The 15051-nt window shown below is 38.7% G+C and overlaps 1 protein-coding gene across 2 annotated transcripts in view; it reads right to left on the bottom strand.

The window, feature by feature from the left end:
* Positions 1-9238: 9238 nt before the first annotated feature.
* Positions 9239-15051, bottom strand: part of SH3BGRL2 (SH3 domain binding glutamate rich protein like 2) — a 77050-nt gene continuing 71237 nt past the window's right edge. For both annotated transcript variants that reach the window (XM_055274186.2, XM_063637850.1), the window contains exon 4: positions 9239-14114. In XM_055274186.2, coding sequence (XP_055130161.1) covers positions 14103-14114 — 12 coding nt within the window. In that variant the 3' untranslated portion in view covers positions 9239-14102. The remainder of the gene's footprint in view (positions 14115-15051) is intronic.

The following is a 15051-nucleotide window of genomic DNA, read 5'->3' on the forward strand; positions in this document are numbered from 1 at the left end:
TTCTGGATTTGCTTATCAGAAGTATTTGTTAAAGGTGCACCCAGTTCCACAGACACATAAATAATTGCTTTTTTAATACAGCACTTTTTTGCGGTATTTTCCCTTCCACTGGATTTGCATGCATTTTTTGGAAACAACTATGAGTTGATTTGGGTTTTGAAAGCAAATGGCAGCAAACATTAAAGGGCAGATGCATTTAGAGTTCTGGAAATACCCTGAAACTTCACTAGTACTAACACTTGGTCCTTTCCCATTCTAAAATTTCAATTTATAAATGTAAATGTATGGTATTTTGAATCTGAAATGAACACTGGGTGGGAGAATTTAGAAGAGTTTGGAAAGGATGAAAACCTGCCCTCCAGTACCTCCTTTTCTGATTTCACGAGAATGTTTCTACACATTGCTAAATTTGGAAGACTTGCCTGTCTTGATTTGAAAACATGAGACAAGCTTTTACAAAAACCATCAGTTCTATTTTTCCTCTTTATGCTAGAATTGTTTCCTTTTATCACGTGTCCTTATTTATGCCATGGCATTGCATGATATTCTTCCTGTTACACTGATGTGTAATTATTGCATTTTACTTCTGATGGATGCTGTAGGTCACATTTCATAGCCTAGGCTGAGACCTGAATAACTGGAAAGAATGTTTTATTTAAAGATAGTCCTTGAATCACTCTCTCTCACTCTCTTTCTCTCTTTTGAGACAAGAGTCTCACTCTCACCAGGCTGGAGTGCAGTGGTACAATCATGGCTCACTGCAGCCTTGTCCTCCTGGGCTCAAGTGATCCTTCCACTCAGCCTCCCAAGTAGCCGGGACTATAGGCGTGGACCACCACACACGACTAATTTTTCTATTTTTTATAGAGATGCGGTTTCACCTCAATGCCCAGGCTTGTCTCAAACTCCTGGACTCAAGCAATCCACTCGCCTTGGCTTCCCAAAGTGCTGTGATTACAGGCGTGAGCCACCACACCTGCCTCTCACTTTTTTAAAATGAGACTTAGTAGAACTAAAAATTAAGACTAATGTCCCCTCATATATATACATATGTACTAACACATACACACACACACGCGCACACACACACACACACACACATATATCTAAAAATGAATGTTTTCCAAATCTTACATTTAATATTTATGCAGTCATTTTCTGACAGCTTTGAATATAATGAAAGTTATTGTTAGGCAAAGAACTTTGACTACAATCAAGGTTATTGTAAGATGAGAGAACATGCTGTTTTTATCATCCACCCACTTGCTCTACCCAAGAAAAATCCTGAACAGCAGTTAGCTCATATTAAGCGCTATATCTAGTAACTGCTAAACTGTCAGACTTCTGTTAGGCAAGCAATTCATGTTGATTTCTGACTTTAGAGCCGAAATTAATAAGAAGCCCATGAAGGCCAGAGTTTTTCTCAGGGAAACAACCCAAAGGTTATATTAGTGACTGAACTGACTGAGCTAGTTAAGGGTTAAAAAATGTGTATGAATATAAAAGAACATCAATCAAATGGAAATAAGTGGGCAGTTACATAATAAAATAAAAATAAATAGTCTCATGATTTGGTCTGCTTTCATTGTAAGCCAGCAGTAACTCTTCCTTTTGGCTGTTGGAGAAACCAGAATGTTCAGTTAACTAATACTTCCGTAAAATAATAGTCCCAGATCTCCCTGTCTGTCCCTAGCCTCCACATTAATGCCTAACAAATTCTGAGGTTATGGGGTGAGGTTAACTAGCTCCTGGAACTAATACCAATGTTAAGCACTGATTTGTAGACATCTGCAAAATCCATAGCATAGAGCCTATGAATTAAACGGGTCCAGAGGCCTCTAGTACAGCCTCCTCGCCAACACAGATTCTCTGCTACTGTGGGTTTGGCCACACCACAATGATGTCAACACTGCATAACAAGCTCCTAATATGACAGAGCCACACTGGAAGTTACTTTCATATTCATTCCCAACAAAGTTCAGAATGGCAGGAGTACTGTGAATACCTATTTGCTACTCTTGACTTGATAAACATGTCTTGATGGTAGGAAAAACCCCAAATATCGACGGGAAAATCAACAGAAAACAGGCGCCTACCAAGGGCTCAAGCATCAAGCTGGAGAGACACTGGTAAGGAATGGCATGTCCTAGACAAGCCATCTTTTGAAACCAATTACTTTCCCAGTAAAATTAATTTTTCTTTTACTTCAGCCTTGCTTAGAGTTAATAAAGGGAAGATGTCTGGCAGGATCATCTACCCATCTATCACCACCCACTTAATCACTAGGCACCATGGACCGAGAGTCTGGGAATGCACAGAATCACCGGATTTAATTGGATCTGGCACCTCCTATTTCCTAATCACCTTCTTTGTCTTCCATTATAAGTAAGACCTTTTAGGGTGAATGAATAGGTCAGAAGCTAGAGACAATTTTTTTCAATTTCCTATTTGCCACAGGAGTAACTTAAAAACAAAAAGAGAGCCAATATCTAGGTCCTTTATAGAACCATTGGGCTTTTTGTATTTACTATTTGAAATTAAAGAGAAATTCTAGGGCTGGGCTAAGCCCAAAGCTCTAAAAATAGATTCGTGTATGTCACCAGAATAACTGATTACATGAAAAGTCATTTTTATAAGCAGTAAGTATGCACTTCAGCACCATGCTTTTTCCTTTAAATTAAATTTCAACAGCTTTGTGGAATCGAGTATAGACTCACAAAGTAAGGATGGCCAGAAGCCCACGTTATATTCCCAACCTTGCGTCCTCCTGTCAGTTATATCTCTTATAAGCCACTCATTAGCTTGGTTAACAACTGAGTTGCTAGCTTCCCATAACGAAGTTTTGGATACTTGATAGCAAGGCATCAGTATTTCCTGTAATGCAAATTTTCACTTAAATTACCTACACTTCACAAAACACTGAAACCTTTTGCTGTTAATGAACATGACTAATTCCAGATGAAAAGCCACTAAGAGAATTCTTTTACAGAATCCTTTTATGACATGTACCAGTTTCCAGTTTATTGCATCTTAGCTCCAAATTCATGCTTCAATACCTGTTCTGTGATCATGGACAGAAATCCTTAAAAATTTTCTTCTTCACATTGAGCACAATGTTAAGCTTTTGTGGTGGAGCGTACTGAAGGGATATTGCAGGAGGGAGGAGACTGTCTTGTAGTGTCTGGTTGCTGCAAGCTATGACAGCAGTGTAGGTAGCTCTGCCCCAGCTCAGGGGCCCAGAACACATGGCCTCTCAGGAAAGTTGCAGCTCTGGTCTGCCCTGGTGATAACCTCACACAGCCCTCTCGATGTGAACACCACGTACTCCAGACCTCCTGTCTGCACTGGCGCCCCTTCTCTCTGCAAGCCCCGCCACTGGCTGAGGCTCACCTGGCCCCAGCTTGCACTCCAGAGGGTTGCTTCCTGCTTGCCCAGTGAACTTCTCTACCATCCAGTGGACTGCAAATACAACTTCACAAGGAGTCTGAAGCCCAGCATCCCTTCCAAGTCTGTCCTTCCTTGGATAGTCTCCCTTACCCCTAAGAAAAAATATAGAGTTTTCTTATATCTGATAGTCACTCTTTTATCAGAGTTCAGCATTTCTTTATATTTAACTTCCCCTGTTTAAATCACGGTGTGATGTTTATCTCCTAATTGGTCTTAGACTGACGAAAAATATTTCAAACTTTCTAACTGGTAATTGTCAGCAGAAAAGATGACAGGAATCAAAGTTCTAGTGATACAGTAAGAAAAAAACTAGACTTTTCAGTACATGGCCATATATTTATCAGATAAACACATACTAATAAACCATGTATTTCATTTGGCTGTAGAGTCCGTTTTTATATGCAAATTTATTGTATACAAGTTTAAAAAAGGACATACAAGTAATTGCTCTCTTTGGGTTCCATAACTGATATGGTCTGGCTCTATGTCCCCACCCAAATCTCATCTTGAATTATAATCCCGCATTTTGGGGGAGGGAGCTTGTGGGAGGTGATTAAATCATGGGGATGGTTCTCCATGCTGTCCTCCTGTTAGATGAGTCTCACAAGATCTGATGGTTTTATAAGTGCCTGACATTTCCCCTGCTGGCACTTCTCTCTCCTGCCACCATGTGAAGGACATATTTGCTTCCCCTTCTGCCATGATCGTAAGATTCCTGAGGCCACCCCAGCCATGCGGAACTGTGAGTCTTTCCTTTATAAATTACCATCTCAGGTATTTCTTCACAGCAGCGTGAAAACGAATGAATAAAAAAGCTGACCCAAATTAAATAGCACAAAATAAAAAAACACCAAAAAAAGCAGCTCCTGAGATACTAAACAGTGAACATTTATGCTCACAGGTAAGTTACAGAGCGCTACACTTTCTTCAACAATATAATGCAAGCAAGTATAATACTCAGTATCAACATACTCCATAAAATTGTCTTAATACAAGATAAGAGATAATGGATTTGTTTTTTATAACAACATATTTTGGTTTAAACTGGTGACTGGTGATTATGCCCTTACTGAAATAAGAGAAGGCTTATTTTCTCCTTTCTCAGATGTTCATCAGGTAAAAGACACAAACCAAAGTACAAAGAAAAAAATGACTTGTTAGTACAAAATTCTCAGGCTTTGGCTGACAGCTTATTTGTTGATGCAAAGGATGCTATTTCAATCAGAGAAACATTTGAATTAAATTATAAGGTATTGAAAAATATTAGCAATAAAAGGGCCATTTGCGTCAGGGAGACTAATAAGCATTTTTCAGTTATGGTGAAAACATTGTGGAAATCAGATCTTCATCAACACTTAAAATCCACTTTCTAAAATGTGGCATTTCAGGGAGACAGCTGTCTTTCCAGGTAGACACCACCACCACCTAAATTCCTTTAGCATCAACTTGTCATTTTACCTGCATCTATCTGATTCCAGCAGTATCTTGCCCATCCACAATGCAGATTTAACTGGCTACATGTTTTGGAGTTTGGGTAAAGTTGCCTCTAGAGAACTGGGTCACTCTGGAATGTTTTCACTTACAGGCAGCCTAGTGCCCTCAATGGGTCAATGATAGGGCAGGGCTTTCCTGCTGCTGTTGTTCAGAAGCCATCCACAAGTCTGAATGCTGGAGTCATTTTAACCTACTAAATATGTAACTGCTAAAATTGTTTGCACAGCCCCCTTATGACTAGGATGGAAAAACTGTCATTATTCAGCTCCTCATCTATGATTAGGATACAGCATAATAATAAACATTTACTAGGTATGTAAAACAGTACAGTAAGGGAGGCTGCAGTTGGAGTTATTCTTTCTGGTTCCTAGTCTGGGAAGTGAAAATATTGCTGTTGTCATCACTTTTGTTAGCCATACTAGTTGGTTAGGACATGGCTAGGAGCAGATTGTTTAAGAGTGGTTCACCACTAAAGACAGGAAAGGAGGGAGAAAAGGATTACTCTGGGCTAGGGTCACAAAGTCCATGCCAAATTGCTGGTCTTTTAGCCCAGCTATTGATCTCAGAGTTGGTCTTGGAGCCAAGCTGTGGGCTGTCTCAGGGCCCAGAATCCGTATTTCAACCTAGTGATGTTATTAGTACATGACCTGAAATAGACAGGCAGGGAAGAAAATAAAAGAGAATGTAAACAAATGGGATAATCATATCAATAAAAGAAATCAAATTATCATGAACAATGTTTGTCTGTATTTACCTGGGACAAGATAAATACAGGCAAACCCAAAAGCTAAATCTCCAAAAGCTAAATCTCACACAGGTGTGTGTAGTAATTCATTAGAATGACAAAGGATGAGACCCAAAGCAACATGTGAAGTAGCTACACCACACAGAGATGGCTGGCATCTCCTGGACTTGCAAGGGCATAACACAATCACTCTTATTTCAGGAAAGGATCTCAAACAAAATTATGCAAAAAAATTCCTCCACTTAATGAGTGCTGTTACCATCAATTATAATGACAAAAATAATACTGGTTTTTCCCCCAAAATTACTATGCTAAGAGAATAGCAAAAAGAAATGGTTAAAAAGCCTGGGCAGGACAGGCGCAGTGGCTCACGTCTGTAATCCGAGCACTTGGGAGGCTGAGGTGGGCAGATCACCTGAGGTCCAGAGTTCGAGACCAGCCTGGCCAACACGACAAAACCCCGTGTTTACTAAAAAAAAAAAAAAATACAAAAATTAGCTGGGCGTGGTGGGGCACACCTGTAATCTCAGCTACTTGGAAGGCTGAGACATGAGAATTGCTTGGACTTGGGAGGCAGAGGCTGCAGTGAGTCAAGATTGTGCCACCGCACTGCAGCCTGGGCAACAGGGTGAGACTGTCTTCAAAAAAAAAAAAAAAAAAAAGCTTGAGCAGGGAAAGGAAGAATTTTCCCTTAATAATTACACATTCTGTTTTTAATTTTTGGCAATAATGCCCGAAGGAAACTTTTTTTTTTGAGACAGAGAGACAGAGCCTCGCTCTGTTGCCCAGGCTGGAGTGTGGTGGCACGATCTCAGCTCACTGCAATCTCCGCCTCCTGGGTTCAAGCAATTTTCCTGTCTCAGCCTCCAAAATAGCTGGGATTACAGGTGTGCACCACCATGCCCGGCTATTTTTTATATTTTTAGTAGAGACGGGATTTCACCGTGTTGACCAGGCTGATCTCCAGCTCCTGACGTCAGGTGGTCCGCCTGCCTCGGCCTCCTAAAATGCTGGGATGACAGGCATAAGCCACCGCACCCAGCTCAGAATGAAACTTTTAAAAGGCAAATTATCCATATATTCTTCTTCTTCTTTTTTTTTCTTGTAAGACAGGGTCTTGCTCCATTGTCCCAGCTGCAGTACCATAGCGTGATCATGGCTCACTACAGCCTCAAACATCTGGGCTAAAGGAATCCTTCTGCCTCAGCCTCCCTAGTAGCCTCCTGACTACAGGTGTGTGCCACCACACCTGGCTAACATTTTTATTGTTTGTAGAGAAGGGATCCTGCTGTGTTACTCAGGCTGGTCTTGGATTCCTGGCCTTAAGCAACCCTCCCACCTCGGCCTCCTAAAATACTAGGATTAACAGGTATGAGTCACTGCACCTGGCCAGGTTATTCATATATTCTTACAAGCTCAACTCAGTTTTATAGATACAAAGAATTAACATTTTAGAAAATTTAGGACTAAATCCTATTAATATTCATCATTGTTCTGCAGATTGTAGATGGTATCCGTGTGGTTCATTAAGTTCCCTTTTTTAAAAAAAGGAAAAAAATATACAAATGCCACTATGATTTAATTCACAGATATGGACCAATTCAACAGGAAACATCAACTTTATAAGATGACAGAGTCAAGAAACTGGACACAGAGACGTTGCAGTTGCATTAGTATTGATAAGCTATAGTGTAGGTGTGTATACACACACACAGAGAGACAGGAATAGTATTCAGCCTTAACAAAGGAGATCATGTTGCCACAACATGGATAAACTGGGAAAAAAAAGGTCAAATATAGAGAGAATAAAACAGTGGTTACGACGTCTGAGTTGGGGGGCAAGGTGGAAAAATGTAGGTCAGAGGATATAAAGTAGCAAATATGTAGGATAAACAAGCCTAAAGATCCAAAGGCACAATGTTAGGCCTGTAGTTAACAGCATCTTCTATTCAGGATTTTTGCTAAAAGCGTAGATTATAGCTGCTCTTGCCACAAGGAGGGAAACGGGTAACTATGTGAGATGATGGATATGTTAATTTGTTCCACGATAGTAACAGTTTTACTACAAATGTTTCTTATAATATCATGTGGTATGCCTTAAATATACACAATAACATGCCACTACGAATTAGTTCACAGAAACCAATTCAACAGGAGACTGAGTTTATACGATGATGCAGTAACAAGAGACTGGACACATAAAGAGATGTCACATATTATGAGAACATACAAACATTATTCTGTTTTTCCAGGAAAAAAAAAAAAAATAACCTTCTCTTTCACTACAAAAAGTGCTTCAAACTAGAGGGACGAAAAAGCAAAATGAGAAAAATATTTATCTTGGCAGCAGTATTAGAAAATTATGTTCCTGAAGATATTCACATTTCCTTTCAGTATTACAAAGAAAAGAAGGTGACATTTTGCCAAAACCCAAAAAGCCTTTTAAAGATATTAATTTCTCTATTGTAAATTCAGGTAAAGAGGTTTGTACAGAACAATATTGTCCAGTAGAAATATAATACAAGCCATATATGTCATTTTAAATTTTCTAGTGGCCACCTTAACAAAAAGGAAAAATAAATTTTAATATTTAATTTAACCCAATATATCTAAAATATTATTTCAATATATAACCGATATAAAAATTATTAATGAGATATTTTACATTCTTCCTTTCACACTAAGTCTTCAAAATCTGGAATATATTTACATTCACATCACAAAGTCAAATAGGCACAATTCAAGTGCTCAACAGCTATATATGGTCTGTTGGTACCACACTGGATAGCACTGTTCTAAACTACAGAGCTTTCGTTTCTGTGACATAAGTATGATAGATTCTTGTGCTAGAGCTTTTTTAGTGGAAAGTTTCGTTATAATGAATTTTATTATTATAGGGCCAAAAATGATGTATATTACAACAGTGTGGGGTGCTATTTTACATAAAGGTCTAAATCTTTGTCCTATTCATTATAAGCAACACCAAGTTTTCAGTTAATATGCTTTCAAATACCAGGGTCCTCAGTCTATCAGAAATGTCATGCCCTCAGTTACCAGGGGCCCAGAAGATATGACTGCATTCTAGTTTCTTGTTCTTCTGCCTGCCAGTTGGCTTACACATGGGAACATGCAGCCACCATAATTCACTGGGTCATATTCAGCATGATGCTGATCTACCTCACTCAGCTTCAGGATTATTTAATTGGGTATAGGTTCAATACAATCTCCTATTACTTAAAGAAGTAATTTTTTGATGTTCATTTACGTGTAACATCATTTTGGCCTATTGCTCTAGGCCCATTATATGGTGACATACTAAGGAGATGTGCATATATAAACATACAGTCTATACAAAGGTTTCTTATTGGTGAAATTCTGTAGCAGAAAACTAGATTATAACATTAATAAAATTAATTTATTACGAAATAACTGGAATTGATAAGCTTTAAAATGGCTTCAAAGAAGACACCCTTCTAGAGCACAGAGGAGTTCCCGAAGTCAGCTGTTGGCTGATATGCTGACGGTAAAAAATAGCACACGAGAAAAAAAAAATATATATGTATTTAACTTTATTTTCTCCAAATAGAACAAAGATTCACATGCTTAGCATATTTCTGGAAATGGCCTCAGAAAAGTTTTCTACTCTAAATCTGGTTTCTCTTCACTTTAATGATTAAATAAATGTTGACCAATTAAATATTAAATATAAAGAAACTTTAAAAATTAATCATTAAAACACAACTGAATAGGAGGAAAGGCAAAAGACATGAAGAGGGATTGCCAAGAAAAAGAAATAAGAATTCCCATAATAAAACATGTTCAACTTACTACTAATAAAAAATTTACAAAATGAAACCACAATGAGGTAACATTTTATACTCCCCAGCCTGGCAAAAATGCAGCTCTGACAATCTCAAACACTGGCAAAGATTTAGAGTCCTGCAAATTCTAGTATACTGGTGGGGAGCATAAATTAGTACTTTGGAAAGCAATTTGGCCCTATCTATTAAAACTGATGATGTGCTTTTATTGTATAAACCAGCAATTCTATTCAAGGTATACATCCATTCTTGAGTATGTATACCAGAAGTCACATAAAAGAATATTCACAGCAAAATTACCTTTTTCTATTTCAAACAAAGATGCAGTTCAATAAGCACCAGCTAGAGAACACATGTGATATATTCATAACGGAATAATATTTAGCAGTGAAAAAACTCCGATGGCAATGAACATAAAAAGGAGGTGCCAGAAGAATACATTCAGTTTAATTCCATTTACTATTCTTTAAGGATACATACATGGAGATAAAGTGATGAAAGACAAGAGGGCTATGGTCAACACGAAGTTCAGTATAGGGGCTCCCTCTATCTGACAGGCATAGAGATGGGTTCAGGAAAGAGCACACGGTACCTCAAAGGAAAGGCAATAAGGTGGGTGGTAGGCACACAGGGGTTTGTTTATCGTCATTATTATTACTCTTTATACTTTAGCATATATATTATATGTGTATATACATATCTATATTCCATTGCATGTATTAATTTTTTTTTAAATTCAAATGGCTTATAACAAAAAAAATTATGTATAATGTCTCAAATGGTGAATCACAGCCTGGAGGCTCTTAATTTACCTCCACTCTATCATTGAACCCTGGCTAAAACTGCTGTTTTGTTTCTATTCCCCTCATACTTGAGAGTAGAGATATTGTCCTGCTCTGACAATACTTACCACATTTTAGGGGCTTGATCTATGCTGACAGAAAGGATGAACAAACAAACCTGACATGTATTTCTAGAAGAACTAGGAAAACTCTGAAGAAGGCTTGAATCACAAGTAGGCAGTGATCATTTTGGTTTCACACATTTCTGCAAACCTACAGCTTGTTCCCTCTGATCCCTTCCTCCACCCTCCTTCTGTTCTGGTGCGCAGGGCTTGAAATCGTTCAGTGCTGAGATCGACCTCAGACAATGCCTTCAGAAATATTGTTTTCTTCTGCTTTCTGATGTGGCTGCTACAAAGGTAACAGGGGCCGCAGCCATTCTGCCCTTGTCTTCTGCACCCAGTTCGGGGAACATGGCCACCAGCCTGTGGCTTCAGTGTACTCAGATCAATCATCCATTTGAACCACCCCACCCAACCCAGGGGCTGAGTGATTTAACTCCATCCTCAGTCCTGATCACTGTCTGAGATCAATCTGTGGTGTCCTCCCAACACCCTCGTGCAGGACCTCATGTCTGGCTCCTTGAATGATCACACGATCTGTTTGTATTTTTACAATTTAATGTGCTGCTTTCATGCATGAGGTTCACAGGCAAGAGTAAAATCACAGCCTCTCAACTAAACAGAACTAAGATTAAGAGAGGTGTGAAAAATGGTAGGGAACAAACACTCCATTTTCAGAATATGTGTTTTCTGGACTTTATTCTCCTTTATGCTGAATATAAAATATGTGATCTCACCAATGCTTTAAGAGACAAACACATACAAGTTGAAATCTGAAAACAATAATTATACGGAGCAAAGTGGAGCCTGACACTTAACAAAAGCTGTTAAATGAAAAGTATCTCTAGAAAAAGCAAAACCCTATAGTAAAATCAAACAAAACAGAAAGAAGCTTTGGTACTTTTCAGTAACGGGAGACAGAAAAAAGTTTAGTTTATTATTAAATTCATGTAATATAAAAACATCTATGTGGAGGTATTGAATTAAACCTATAAAACAGAAACAAATCTAGAATATATTAGAGTCTGAGGTGAGAAAATACCTTGCTTTCCTCTTCTTTGACTGTAATAAAACACCAGAATTTGGAAAAACAAGTATTTTCCCAACTAAATTCTCTTCTGGTCTGTACACACCTAGCAGGATGGCACTCCATATTTTGTCTAATTTTAAAATGGCATAAGTTGATCTTTAGCAGCACATTTCCTTTGCTCCAACAAGCTTACTACAGGAAGTAAAATTCTGTCTTGAAATGCCCTTGATGTGAAATCTATGCCTACAATTCCCATCCACTTCTTTCCTAGTATTTTAAGACTATGATTATCAAAATCCAAAGGCAGCTAGTTAAAGAAGGGAGCAAGAAAATCATTATTATATGTTTCGAAACCAGCTGATAAAAGAATACAAGTAAGGACCCCATATTCTCTGAACTAAGTGTGGTCCCAAAGGGCAACATCTCAGTACTCCGTGGAGCCTGGGTACCACGTAAATGCCACATACTGTGCTGCTGCCTCACTCATAACAAGCACAGCACCACTCGAGACTGGTCTCCTGTATTTCTTTGCTGATCAAAAAAAAAAAAAAAATGGGGTGGGGAGATGGTACATAACTGTGATGGTAATTTAGCATTACTACCCACTAGTCTGTTTACTATAATCATAATAGGCATACTATGGTTAACTCAAAAATTGTAATATAAGACAAATCTGGGTAGCTTTGTCTAGCAAGTATGGTATTGATCCTATAGCCCCAGCAGTTAACTTGCAAAGCCTCAACCTTACCAAGTTGGTTCTTGGCACTCACTAGCAAGAGTAGACTAAATGTTAGCTGAGTAATGAATTACAACATGACAATTTTTACAACTGCTTAAAAAGAAATTCTAAGTTTTATCAGAAGACTCACATACTCAGACACAATATCCAGTTAAAAAAAAAATTCCTGGATAGTCCCTGGGATTTGTCAAATGGAATTTGACCTGGATCTTACTTAATGACAACTAACTAACCAGTAATATCTATAATTTGACAACAGCTTCCCTTGAAGAGAAAACTGTGGATCATGTGTCCATTCTAGTTAAGTAGAAATCTGTCATACTTTCCTTCTGGTTGTAATCCTGGACTACAAATCTCAGGTTGGGATTTCAGCCTGAGCTTTCAACAAGTTCTTTAGTCTACATTTAGCAAGGCATGGGGCAGAGTGCTGGGCACATATGACAAGTCTGTAATTTTTCTGCTCTTTCAATTTCTTATAAATTTCCTGCTCAGAATTATAATGAAAAGTCCAGAATCAGGATGCTAGAAATAAAATATTTTAGGCAGCCCTCTGAAAATTTATCCTTTTCAAGGCTGTTCCCATGTTTGGCAATTTAAAACTCTTTAAGTTTAAAAAAAAAATTAAGCATCCCTGTTATAGGGACAAGAATGCAGAAAAATAGCCTCTGCTTTAATGAAGTAGATACGTTCGATGTTTATCAGCATCCACTCCAATAGGAGTATAGATTTTTCTTGACAAGTACAATTCCGGGTTATTCTCTTCCTCATACATGTTGCTCTGAAAACTTACTTGTGCTCATATACGGAATGAGAACATGTATCTGTATTACTCTGAAAAATATGAGGCTATACATTGGCCAGAAATATGAGCAAGCAAAGTTAGAGGCAAATGAAAAGTAACAAAAGGAAAAATTGAATTTTACTACAATATTGGCATATTTTAATATGTCTAATCAAGGGTTCATAAAATATATCTAACTGAGATTTTCCTTTCTCAAAAATATAGTCCCTTCACAAAATAGAAGCAGCAGCTGTCTGTTAGGGGAGCTGCATTAAAAAATATATGAACTTATGTATTATAAATAAATTGCTAGAGCTGAAAATGCCTTCAGATACTCATCAGACAATTTTCCTATAAATTTACTAATTAGTGCACCACTTAAAATATATCTTTCAAGCAGTCTTAGGCATTTGGGTGAAACCTGCCCCTTGCAAGAAATAAAGAAGCATATATTTCAAATAGCAATTATTGTCATCCCAGTAACTTAGTTCTGATTACTTGATGTTACAACTGGGATTTCTGGAAACATCTGTAGGAGCCTGGATAATATGCAGGGGTAAGAGTTTCCATTACTAAAACAAGTCTAGAATATCTAACTTTTTCACCAGGTGTTATTACAAAGCATGGGAACCGTGATGTTTGTAACTGATTCTGCAGCAAAAATCTTCAACACACTTTGTCAGCCAGAGCTGCTTTCTTTCCTTCTGATTCAAAGATTCTAACAACTTGGCAGACAAATTTCAAAGCTGCAATCCAGGCAGCTTAAAGAGAAGTGGGTTTACACAATTCCGGCATCTACTATAACCTAGGGCAGATCCAACATTTTCTCTCTGACGGTGCTACCCACTTATCTTTCAGTCATTAAGAAAGTACACCTGTAACAGGTGACGGTATTTCCAGGTGAGTGAGGCAACTGCAGGCAAATAGAATAAGAAAAAAAAAATCCACCACCTGATTTGGTTGAAAGCAATCATGCAATTCTCATTATAGCCACATCTTTCAAAAACACCTTTTCTGTGGCAAGCAAAGTTACTGATAATGCGTGTGGCTTTTGTCACAGTGATGCATTAGGTAAGCATGTGCGTACTGAGTACCAGGGGGTGCCTCAAAATGCATCTCCGTCATCTTCCACTCTTCTTCTCTAAGGTTCTGCCTATTAAAAAAAAAAAAAAAAAAGGTCAGTTATTGCATTACATCGACAAGAAAATTCACCCTTGGCAGGGGTTTTTTTAAATGTCAGGAACAGAGATGTTGGAAATCATAACAGATCACCTCCATGTTATTGATAAGAGAAAATCCTGGGTTTCAGCATCAGAGCCCAGATTTAAATCACACCCACCCGACCTGCCAAATACAAAAGTGGAAAGAAAGCTGCATGTTTTCAATGACCTACTGAGATTCCTCTCAGAGGTACTGTTCCACTTGTGTGTGGCTGGGTGGGGGGTTACCTTGCTCAGAGGGCCTGCACAGATGCCCGTTAATAGCAACCTAAGACGAAGAACCACTCTAGTACAACCATATCTGTTAGTAAAGTCGCTGCCCCGATTTCGCGACTGCCACCCCTGCACACCTTCCCCCTTGAGCCAATGGATAAGGAGCTGACATCTGGCACAGGGGGCCTCTGTGGCCTGCTCAAACTCTGGCCAGTCAGCACCCAGTGTTGACCGGTTGTTACCTACTTTGGATATCACCCCTGAAAGCTAGGGATCTGAAAGTATAATCTTCTATGACAGGCCCTTCTTGGAGTCTACTAAATTTTAACTTTGACGGTTTTCTACCTAAAAAGTATTGGTGAAATGGCCTCCCTTTCTCAGAATTAGTTGGCTATCATGATGGGCCAGCCACTGTGGGTTCCAGCCAACCACAAGGGAAACTGAGATCCCCCCACCACCCCCACCAGGGATTCCATACCATCTAACATTTACATACTTTAAAAAACTCTTCACAGGACAAACAACATATCCAGTGCCAATGTGGCCTGCAGGACACCATCTAGAGACCTCTAACCTACCTTTGCCCCTCCCACTATGGAGGGCAGCCCAGTCAGAGCCTACACTGCACCTGGGCCTGTTGGGCCCGTGAGTGTCCTC

The sequence above is a fragment of the Symphalangus syndactylus genome, chromosome 4, assembly GCF_028878055.3.
Source record: "Symphalangus syndactylus isolate Jambi chromosome 4, NHGRI_mSymSyn1-v2.1_pri, whole genome shotgun sequence".
In the NCBI taxonomy this organism is placed as follows: Eukaryota; Metazoa; Chordata; class Mammalia; order Primates; family Hylobatidae; genus Symphalangus; species Symphalangus syndactylus.